We start from the raw sequence: 10,557 nt of genomic DNA on the forward strand, positions 1-10,557 counted from the left end.
AGGGTCAGAGTAAGAGTTAGGGGCGGGGTCAGAGTAAGAGTTAGGGGCGGGGTCAGAGTAAGGGTTCAGGCCCGGACCAGCCGACCTTACCGAAGACGCTGAGGCTTTCCGTCTGGAAGACGCTCTGCAGAGGAGGGAAGTAGATGACCAGCAGCTGACCCATGATGGAGGCCAGGACGGCATAGCAGAAGGTCCGGTTGCTGCACAGCCCCATCTCATGGACCATCCGAGTCTGGACACACGGTACACACCGTCACTCGCCAGCAGAGCGCCAGCCGAGGCCTCAGAGGGGCGGGGTTACCTGAGAGCGCGAGCTGAGAGCGTTGAACATGTCGAATAGGACGAAGCAGGTGAAGGTCATGGTGGTGTCTCGGGGAGTGATCACGTTGTCCTGCAACTGGAACAGAAACAGGAAGTCAGCTCAGTGTGGGCGGGGCTTTGGCTCTCCCGCCAGGCACCGCCCACCTCTCTCCAGAAGACGAACAGAGTCCCACAGACGATGATCATGGCCGACACCAAGACCTTGACGATGAGGCTGCGCGTGATGATGCTGTCTCTGACGTTCCGGGGGGGCTTCCTGATCACCTCGCGGTCCACTGGCTCCACCCCCAAACTGTTAACAGGGTCACGCGGTTAGACCGAGCCCAGGTGAGCGCTCTACCTAAAACACCTGTTTCCTGATCCATGATGAGTTTCAGAATAACAGATAATAGATTAAGGTGACGAGTGACCGACAGACAGGAGGCTAAAAACTGAAGAAATGTTTGAGCTGAAATAAAATTATTCTGTTAGTTACACAGAAAAACTGATCTCTAGTTAAGCTAAACATGCTGCATTGGTTAAATAGGCTCCGCCCACTGCAGGTGGAGCTGCAAATACAGGTGAGGACACCAGACAATCATCTGATCAAAAACCCAAGAATCTAAACTCCATCAGGAACTCACTATTTTTCACAAAAAAGAATAAAAAAAAATCAAAATAAGTGCCTTGTTTTAGTTTTTTTGTCCAAACTACAAAGCTTGTAGTCCTAGAACTACAACAACCAAACAAACATCAGCCGGTCATCCCGGACTTTTGTTCGGTTTCTAGATTAGGGCTGCCGCAAACGACTATTTCAATAGTCGACTAATCTCCGATTATTTTTTTCAATTAGTCGACTAATCGGTTCGTGCGACGACTGGATGTAAAACACTCATCTTAACCATCGTTATCTTTAAACTTGAGGTCTTTAAGCTATATTCTAACTAAAATAAAGACAATAGTTTATTCATCTTTTAATGAATCTGCAGCTTTTCTCCTTCATTTGTTTCTGGCATTAAGACTTAAATCAAATGAGGTCATCTGAATCAAATACAGAAAACTAAATAAGAGCCTGCAAGTATTTTTTTTAAGTTGTAAAACATATATTTAATAAAACATTTATCAAGTATTTCAAAAGCTATTAGCAGATATAAACACACTCAAAATATTTGCTGACTGAGGCCCATTTATTAAAGCAAAACACTAATAACATCTTTGAACTGAAGATATACATATAAAACCTGAGGATGTCCATAGAAACAAAGAAAATAAATAAAAAAGGGAAATTTATATTTTAAAAAGGAAGAAAAGCAGGAGATGTTAGAATGTACATCAGTACTTTCATCCTCTCACTACCTACATCCACTGCACATGCGTGACAAAGTCAAAGGCAGACCCGGCATTAGAACACGCGAACGGTAGTTTTAAGATCAAAACAAGGAAAAAAACAAACAAAAAACGACGACCAAATTATTCGTCGACTATTTTAATAGTCGAATAGTCGTGCAGCCCTATTCTAGATGCTGATCATCTCGTAGGTTTGTTGTGTTTGTCTTTCTTAAATGAATGATGTCATAAAATGCAAATAAAAAAAAATTAAACAAGTTTGACTTAGAAAAAAAAAAGTTTTGCTTTTTGGGAATAAAAAAAATTCATTTACTTTTATAATTTTTGTTTTTTTGCAGGAACTACAAATAAAAACATATATATATATATATATATATAGTTTTATCCAAAAAAAAACACCCACAAAATCTCATGGTACAGGAGATTGTTTTCATTAAATAATCATTTGGGGCTGTGGTGCAGCGGTAGGACGGTCGACTCCTGATCGGAAAATTACAGGTTCAATCCCCCCATGCCGTGTGTCAAAGTGTCCTTGGGGCGCTGAAGCCTCACCCCCCTGGTGGGAGGTTGATGCCTTCAGAAAACAGCTTTAGAAGGACACGCGTTCTCCCTTTTACCGTTTCCTTATCCAGCCTCCAGTTGAAAAGTATTTTTGGAAAAAGAAGAATAAATTCCAATTTTGCATCAACGTTTTAGAAAAGCAGACAGAAACATCAGGATCCTGGATGAAGACGAGGAGCTGCGGCCTCTGGGTACTTTCTACTCAGACACAACGCTGCAGCAGATACTACACGTCCCAGCATGCATCTGTACCTCTGAGCTGGCGGTCCGTCCATGATGATGTTGATCCACAGGATCTGCATGGCGTTCAGAGGGTTGGGGAAGTTCATCAGTGTTGCCAAGGAGATGAGCGTGAGCGCTGCGATGCTCCTGACCACCAGCAGGGGACACAGAGAGGGCGGGGTCAGAGGGCGGAGGGACAACCTGCCGCACAGTGGGGGTGGAGCTCTGACTCACGTGCTCAGCTGGAAGCGGACAAAGTTCTTGATGTTGTTGTAGATCCCCTTCCCCTCCTCGATGGCCGACCTGCAGGCAGACCTTCGTTTCTTATCTGGACAGGAAGCAGGAAACAGGAAACAGGAAACGCCAAAACCTGCCGGCTCAGACTCACATGATGGTCTGGAAGTCGTCGTCCACCAAGATCATGTCTGCTGCCTCCTTGCAGACGTCCGTGCCCGTCCGGCCCATCGCCACGCCGATGTCGGCGGCTTTCAGAGCCACGGCGTCGTTCACGCCGTCTCCCGTCATGGCGACGACGGCGCCGAGGTTCTGCAGGGACTGTAGGGAGAAACTGCTGCGGTTTCTAACATCCAGGATTATACAGAGGGAAACTTTCCCATAAACTCTGCAACTACTCCACGCCCAGAGGCATGATGGGAGATGGCGTTCAGGAGCTATTTGACCCGCGACCCCCCAGCGTCACTCTGAGGCGCCTGGACTCACCTTGACGATCTTCAGCTTGTGCCGCGGGCTGGCTCGATAAAACACGGCGATCTGCGGAGAGACATGCGTTAGGTCACGCCCCCAAACACGGTGGGGGCCGCTGGGTTTGGGGGGTCTCCTACTTTGGGGACGACGTTAGAGAGCTGCTGCAGGTCCAGGTGATCCACCTCCTCTCCTGACAGGCTCTGGCATCCTTTGGAGAGGAGGCCCAGGCGGCTGGCTGCAGGAGGAGCAGAGGAAGAGGTGAGGAGGAGGGGAGGAGCCAGACCATGAGGAGGAGGAGGAGGTGAGGAGGTGAGGAGGAGGAGGAGAGGAGCCAGACCATGAGGGGGAGGAGCAAAGAAGGAGGAGCTGAGGAGGGGAGGAGCTAGACCATGAGGAGGAGGAGAGGAGTCAGACCATGAGGGGGAGGAGCAAAGAAGGAGGAGCTGAGGAGGGGAGGAGCTAGACCATGAGGAGGAGGAGCTAAGGAGGGGAGGAGCTAGACCAGAAGGAGGAGGAGCAAAAAAGGAGGTGAAGAGGAGCTGAGGAGCCAGACCATTAGGAGGAGGAGCAAAGGAGGAGGTGAGGTGAAGGAGGAGGGGAGGAGCCAGACCATGAGGAGGAGGAGAGGAGGTGAGGAGGAGCCAGACCATTAGGAGGAGGAGCAAAGGAGGAGGTGAGGAGGAGCCAGACCATTAGGAGGAGAAGCAAAGGAAGAGGAGCTGAGGAGGGGAGGAGGAGGGGAGGAGCCAGACCATGAGGAGGAGGAGGAGAGGTGAGGAGGAGCCAGACCATTAGGAGGAGGAGCAAAGGAGGAGGTGAGGAGGAGCCAGACCATTAGGAGGAGGAGCAAAGGAGGAGGTGAGGAGGAGCCAGACCATTAGGAGGAGGAGCAAAAGAGGAAGTGAGGACAAGGAGGAGGGGAGGACCATCCTCTCACCGATGGACATGGCGGTCTCCTGAGAGTCTCCGGTGATCATCTTGACGGTGACCCCGGCGCTGATGAGCGTGCTGACGGCCTCTTTGACCCCCTCTCTGGGGGGGTCCATGATGCCCACCAGGCCCAGGAAGGTCAGGTTCCCCATCTGAGAGCCGGAGGCGAAGGCCAGCACTGAGGGGACGGAGGGAGGGAGGGGACAGTGAGCAGGAGCAAGGCGGCGGCCCTCCAGGAGGAGGCGGAGTTACCTCGGAGGCCGGAGGAGCCCATGTAGCTGATCTGCTGCTGGTAGAGCTCCCTCTGCTGGCTGCTGAGCGGCAGCGCGGCGCCTCTGCTGTTGTAGGAGCTGCAGAAGCGGACCACCTGCTCGAACGCCCCCTTCACGAAGTACACGCCCGCCTTGTCCTGCAGAGCAGAAACCGTGAGCGGCAACGGCACGCCTGAGCCCCGCCCAGATGCCCCGCCCACCTCCTTACCTGCTGGGTACGGTGGACGCAGCGGACCGCCATCCACTTCTGCTCAGAGGAGAAGGGGTGCTCCTCCAGACGCACGTACTCCTGCTGCACGCCCTCCAGACCCATCTGCACACAGAGCTCAGCAGGTAAAGGGGAGCGGCCAAGGGGGGAGTGTCCGCCTCAGGCCGGGGAGGCCGCGGGTTCGAGTCCACAGAGAGAAAAACCTTTCAGACCTGAAGCCCCGCCCACTTAACTCCAATCTCACACCGTCACCTGAGGTCAGAAGTGATGTTTGGGGGGGGGGTACATCCTCCTCTCTCTCCAGCACCACAGACGTGACCTGAAGAACAGAAGGGGGCGGGTCACGTTACCTTCATGGCGAGGGCGATGAGCGCGCCCTCGGTGGGACGTCCCAGGAGGTTGTTGCTCCTGATGACCGAGTCGTTGCACACACAGCCGGCCTGAGGAGAAACCAGAACCTCCTTTAACGCCTGTCAGGTGGAGCACATGCACGGTTTCCACGTGCACACATTCCTGAGCTGCTACAGTCATCCTGTTTGTCTGCGTCTTATTCTAGAAGACTTTTGTGTCGTATTGTTACGTAACGCGGGGGGGTCTTAAGCAGGAGGATTCCGGTTCTTCACCTCAACGATTTTGCTGATTGAAGGGCAGGAGAATCCGTGGACGATGTCTCCGCTCAGTAGAACCTCTCCGGCTCCGTTGTACCCCACGCCGGTCACCTGCCAGACAAAACCCAGGGCACAGAGCTCCACCTCACTGACGGTTCTTCACTGCTACAGAATAAGAACAGAGCGTCGGGGGTGGGGGCGGTTCCCACCTCGGCGTGGAGCCCGTCTGACGTGAACAGCTGCGTGACGGTCATCTCGTTCTTGGTGAGAGTTCCTGTTTTGTCGGAGCAGATGACGTTGCAGCAGCCTGACGGAGAAACAGGAGCGGACGTTAAACAGCTTCATCAGGAAAGCCCCGCCCCCTCACAGGAAGTGCAAACGCCGTACCCAGAGTTTCTACGATGGGCAGCTTCTTGACGATGGCCCTCTTCTTCACCATCCGCATCACGCCGAGCGCCAGCGTCACCGTGACCACGATGGGCAGACCCTCAGGAATGGCAGCCACCGCCAGACTGAAGGATCGGAGAGGAGGACAGCTCTGAGAGTCGGGCGTGGCCCCCACATCTGAGGGAGGACGTGACGCTACCTGACACCGATGGTGAACATGTCCAGGATCTTCTTCCCCTGCAGCCAGCCCACCAGCATGATGACCCCTGAAAGATGGGAGAACGCTCAGCAGGACGCAGATCCACGACAGGAGACGAGGTCCACAACTCACCGATGATGCAGAACGAATACAGAGACAGCTGCTTCCCCAGCAGGTCCATGCTCTTCTGGAGAGGAGTCTTTGGAGCCTGGACACAAACAAGATCTGAGCCGAAGAAGAAACATCTGAGCTGTAGGAGAAGAAACGTCTGAGCTGCAGGAGAAGAAACGTCTGAGCTGCAGGAGAAGAAACGTCTGAGCTGCAGGAGAAGAAACGTCTGAGCTGTAGGAGAAGAAACGTCTGAGCTGTAGGAGAAGAAACGTCTGAGCTGTAGGAGAAGAAACGTCTGTGCTGTAGGAGAAGAAACGTCTGAGCTGTAGCAGAAGAAACGTCTGAGCTGTAGGAGAAGAAACGTCTCAGCTGAAGAAGAAACGTCTGAGCTGTAGAAGAAGAAACGTCTGAGCTGTAGGAGAAGAAACGTCTGAGCTGTAGGAGAAGAAACGTCTGAGCTGTAGGAGAAGAAACGTCTGTGCTGCAGGAGAAGAAACGTCTGAGCTGTAGGAGAAGAAATGTGTGAGATGCAGGAGAAGAAACGTCTGAGCTGCAGGAGAAGAAACGTCTGAGCTGAAGAAAAAACGTCTGAGCTGCAGGAAAAGAGAAACGTCTCAGCTGAAGAAGAAACGTCTGAGCTGTAGGAGAAGAAACGTCTCAGCTGAAGAAGAAACGTCTGAGCTGTAGGAGAAGAAACGTCTCAGCTGAAGAAGAAACGTCTGAGCTGCAGGAGAAACAACTTCTTGAGTTCTTTCTGGAACACGAACCTCTTCAGCTTGCATCATCTTGAAGATCTCTCCAAACTCGGAGTTCTCTCCGGTTCCGATGACGATGCCCTGAGGAACACAGGACAGTGACCTGCTGGTTCTGGAGCGGTCCGGTCCAGAGCAGACGGAGCGGGTCTGCACATACCTTGGCTTTCCCGCAGCGCACCAGCGTCCCCATGAAGGCGATGTTGCTGCGGGAGGCGATGTCCCTGTTGGCAGATGTGGGCTGGGGGGCGGAGCTCTTGGAGCAGGGCGTGGTCTCCCCCGTCAGACTGGACTCGTCCACCGACAGGTCGGTGGCCTGAAACACAGATCTCCGTCAGAACCTCCGGCTCGGTTCTGGATGTCACTGTGACACCCCCCACACCTCGAACAGCCGCAGGTCTGCAGGGACCCTCTCCCCCACCGACAGGCACACCGTGTCCCCAGGAACCAGCTCCCGGGCCAGCATCTGCTCCAGGCGGCCCTCCCTGATGCTGTGGGGGGGCAGAGACAGGCGGGCGGTCAGACCTCCTCCCGACTCGGAGGCGGCGATGGAGCGCCGCTGTCGTGACCGATGGTCATGTGACCGTCGAGGAGAAAACAGGAACTCACCAGTGACATTCAGGAGGAACCAGCTTCCCCAGCTCCTCCAGAGACTTCTCTGAGCGATACTCCTGAGGAGACAGGAGATGGAGCAGCTGCAGACGCACAAACACGCACGCACACGCACATGCACGCACACACACATGCACTACCTGCACGAAGGCGACGGTCACCACGATGATGATGGCCTGTGAGGCACAAACAGAACGTCTCATTAATCCTGCAGCTTCTTCCTGGACTTACTTGAATGAAAGTTCTTCTCTAGTCTGGACCGGGTTCTGTGTGTGAAGCTTCAGGCGGTTCTGGATGTTAGGAAGCTCAAGCCTCTGTCTTCTCTCCAACACTTCATGTACAGTTTATGATCAGACTTTCTGGAGAGTTCTTTAACTGCAGTTTATGTCTATGTCAGTCGTTTTGCACATTTTTGTTTTTCTTTGCACCTCGATGTGAACAGAGCTGACCTCAGCTCATAATATAAGAAAATATAATATCATATATTATATGATATTATAATATAAAATATAATAAAATATTATATAATATAAAATAATACAATATAATAAAAGATAATAAAAGATAATAAAATATAATATAATATAATATAATATAAAATAATATAATAAAATATAACATAATATAAAATAAAAAATACAATATTATATAATATAAAATAATATAAAATAATAAAATATAATATAATCCCTGAAATTCCTCCTCTGCTGTCTGTTTTTAACCATTTGTGCTCCAGGCCTGTGCAGGTGTCTGCCTCTAGGTGTGGGTGTGGTCATGTGGGTGTGGTCATGTGGGCGTGGCTGCTCGGCGTACCACAGTGATGCTGATGGCGTCATCAAACTGGTGCATGAGGATGCTGATGACGGCGGACGCCAGCAGCAGCAGGATGAGGGGGTCCTTGAACTGCAGAGAGGACAGGTCAGGTCGAGGGGGGGTTAGCAGGAACAGGTCACCCCCCATCACTTAGCTGGGGTCCTTCGACCAGCAGCGTCTCACCTGAGAGATGTACTTCTTCCATAGCGGCTCATCTTCACTGATGTCAAACTCGTTCCAGCCGTGGTACGCCCTCCTGCGGCGCACCTCCTCCTGGGTCAGCCCCCCCTGCAGGTCGGCCTGTTGGCAGCAGAGCAGCTGGAGGTTATGGAGCAGACGGGCTGCATGGAGGCTGCGCAGCAGCGCAGACGTCCCCGCAGACGCTGGTTCATATTTGGACCACCACATGCACGTGCGAGTGGTCTGGTGCAGGAATCATCTGATTAGATCACATGACTGATGAACGAGGAGGTCTGGACTGACGCGTCATCAAAGACGTTCATCTCATTCTGACAGAAGACACTGGAAGCAGACCGACAGCTGGTCCTCAGGTGTTCCGTACCTGCAGGGAGCACACTACTTCATTAACCGGGAGTTCACTGGCTTCTCTGGAGGTCAGTACAGGAACCATGTTCTCATCTTCACTGCAGGGCGGGCTCTCAGAAAGCTGGAAGACAAACAGAAGAAACCTCAGGAATTGTTCTGCTGCTTCGAGAACGTCCTGTGACCCTCCTGCTGGACCCATGAGGGACCACGTCACACACACCAATCAGGGAGGAGAACGAATCCTGAATGTGTACTACAGGAGGAGGAGCCAATATTCAGACAGATCTATGCTTCATCCTCCAGAAACAGAAAGACCCCCATAACGAGCTCTGACCTGGATGTGAACGGCTCAGGTGAGAAGAAGCTCAGGTGAGAAGAAGCTCGGGTGAGAAGAAGCTCGGGTGAGAACAGCTCAGGTGGGAACAGCTCAGGTGAGAAGAAGCTCAGGTGAGAACAGCTCAGGTGGGAACAGCTCAGGTGAGAACAGCTCAGGTGAGAACAGCTCAGGTGAGAAGATGCTCAGGTGAGAAGATGCTCCTCACCGCCTTTACCCAGCAGACATTTCCATCATGCTTCCTGCATCTTCAGGAACCCCCCCCCCTCGGTTTTAAAGGTGGACTCAGTCATTCGAATCCTGAAGTTCTCCTTTCCAAGTTTCTCCTGTTTTCTAACTCTGTTCTGGGGGGTGGAGCTAGTGTGTGTGTGTGTGTGGGGGGGGGGTTCCCTCCTCCTCTCAGGATTTCAGGATTTCATCATCCGGTTGGACGGGTGGATGTCTCCGTTTCCCCCCTGCAGCTGAAGCCATGAACAAACAGGAAGATCCGACACCGAAACCCGAGCTGCCTCTGAGGACAGCAGGACGCCGGCAGCGCCGCCGCACGCCGCTCTGGATAAACAGGTCGAGGGGGGGTACCTGCTGCACTGTCCCATGATCAATGATGACAAACAGAACCTTCCAGAAGGACCAGAAGGTGTGAGGAAGAAGCTCCTCCCCCTCAGGCTGCCACCCCCCCGCTCCACACAGCCGGATCCGTGTTCCTGCTCGGTCCTCCGCATGCAGCAGAGTCCAAAGTCCGGATCGTGCTCCGGTCATCTACACGTGTTCTGTTCACTGCACAGAACAGCAGCAGAGGTGGAGAACCTGCAGAACCTCAGAGGAACAGAACCAGAACCAGAGCTCAGCACTGAAACCAACCCATAGACAGTTTTTATCACATGAGTATATGGGTTTCTGTGCACGCGTGTGTATGTGAGTGTGCACGTGTGCATGCATGTTTGCGTGCACGTGTGTGACAGTGAGCAGGTCTCCTGAGCGGCGCTGATGTCAGACTCTCCTCCTCAGACACAAACAGGAAAGTTCTTTTCTTACGTTCAGGTTCAGGTCCGATGATGCTCCTCCATCAGGACTCCACCTGGGGTCAAGTCCACCTGAGCGCTCACCTGCAGAGGCCCGGCAGTGCAGGCCCGGCGCCGGTTCCTCTCTGCCTTCAGCAGAGCTGATACACTGAGAGGATTGAGACTGATAATCAGCTGATGGAGCTTAGAGCTGCATCCTGGCTCTCCGGGCTGATGTGCCCCCTGTGGGGCAGGAGGGGAACTGCGTCTGAGGAGAGCATGATGGGATTGCGGCGCCTGCAGCCTCATCAGCTGCTGCCTATGAGACCAATATCTGTTTCAGATCTGCATCCAGCAGCACTTCCTGGTTGCTTAGCAACCTTTGTAAAGACTGCTTGTTTGTATCTGTGTGTCAGCTACTTCCTTGTTTGATGTCAAACTTTATTGACACTGTCAACAGTTTACAGAGACGAGCAAACAGGAACCCGTCTGGAAAAATCGGATCATTCATGTGGAGCGTCAGTCTCATCAGTGACCCCCCCCCTCCCCCTCCCCCTCACGATTTTCCTGACATTCCCTCCTTTTCCAAACGGAACCAGGTCGGACATCACAGCTGCACTCACAACAAAAGTTTCCACGGATCAATGGA

The 10,557-nt window shown here is 52.4% G+C and overlaps 2 protein-coding genes across 3 annotated transcripts in view; both read right to left on the reverse strand.

Moving 5' to 3' along the window:
* Positions 1-10,557, reverse strand: part of sostdc1a (sclerostin domain containing 1a) — a 441,057-nt gene that overhangs the window by 244,513 nt on the left and 185,987 nt on the right. The window lies entirely within an intron of this gene.
* Positions 1-10,557, reverse strand: part of atp2c1 (ATPase secretory pathway Ca2+ transporting 1) — a 20,371-nt gene that overhangs the window by 2,195 nt on the left and 7,619 nt on the right. The window contains exons 1-26 of one of the 2 annotated variants that reach the window (XM_036215790.1): positions 9,943-10,070; positions 8,590-8,694; positions 8,211-8,327; positions 8,028-8,117; positions 7,355-7,390; positions 7,212-7,273; positions 6,985-7,093; positions 6,763-6,918; positions 6,618-6,686; positions 5,872-5,947; positions 5,740-5,806; positions 5,541-5,665; positions 5,363-5,460; positions 5,169-5,264; positions 4,896-4,985; positions 4,546-4,650; positions 4,318-4,474; positions 4,073-4,243; positions 3,273-3,370; positions 3,151-3,201; positions 2,819-2,985; positions 2,665-2,733; positions 2,461-2,577; positions 466-613; positions 302-397; positions 91-232 (exon numbers count right to left, since the gene is read on the reverse strand). In XM_036215790.1, coding sequence (XP_036071683.1) covers positions 91-232; positions 302-397; positions 466-613; positions 2,461-2,577; positions 2,665-2,733; positions 2,819-2,985; positions 3,151-3,201; positions 3,273-3,370; positions 4,073-4,243; positions 4,318-4,474; positions 4,546-4,650; positions 4,896-4,985; positions 5,169-5,264; positions 5,363-5,460; positions 5,541-5,665; positions 5,740-5,806; positions 5,872-5,947; positions 6,618-6,686; positions 6,763-6,918; positions 6,985-7,093; positions 7,212-7,273; positions 7,355-7,390; positions 8,028-8,117; positions 8,211-8,327; positions 8,590-8,658 — 2,581 coding nt within the window. In that variant the 5' untranslated portion in view covers positions 8,659-8,694; positions 9,943-10,070. Of the gene's footprint in view, positions 1-90; positions 233-301; positions 398-465; positions 614-2,460; positions 2,578-2,664; positions 2,734-2,818; positions 2,986-3,150; positions 3,202-3,272; positions 3,371-4,072; positions 4,244-4,317; positions 4,475-4,545; positions 4,651-4,895; positions 4,986-5,168; positions 5,265-5,362; positions 5,461-5,540; positions 5,666-5,739; positions 5,807-5,871; positions 5,948-6,617; positions 6,687-6,762; positions 6,919-6,984; positions 7,094-7,211; positions 7,274-7,354; positions 7,391-8,027; positions 8,118-8,210; positions 8,328-8,589; positions 8,695-9,942; positions 10,071-10,557 lie in introns of those variants that run through there. The other variant, XM_024258373.2, reaches the window with a different exon arrangement.

The sequence above is a fragment of the Oryzias melastigma genome, linkage group LG16 (genome assembly GCF_002922805.2).
Source record: "Oryzias melastigma strain HK-1 linkage group LG16, ASM292280v2, whole genome shotgun sequence".
Taxonomy (NCBI): domain Eukaryota; kingdom Metazoa; phylum Chordata; class Actinopteri; order Beloniformes; family Adrianichthyidae; genus Oryzias; species Oryzias melastigma.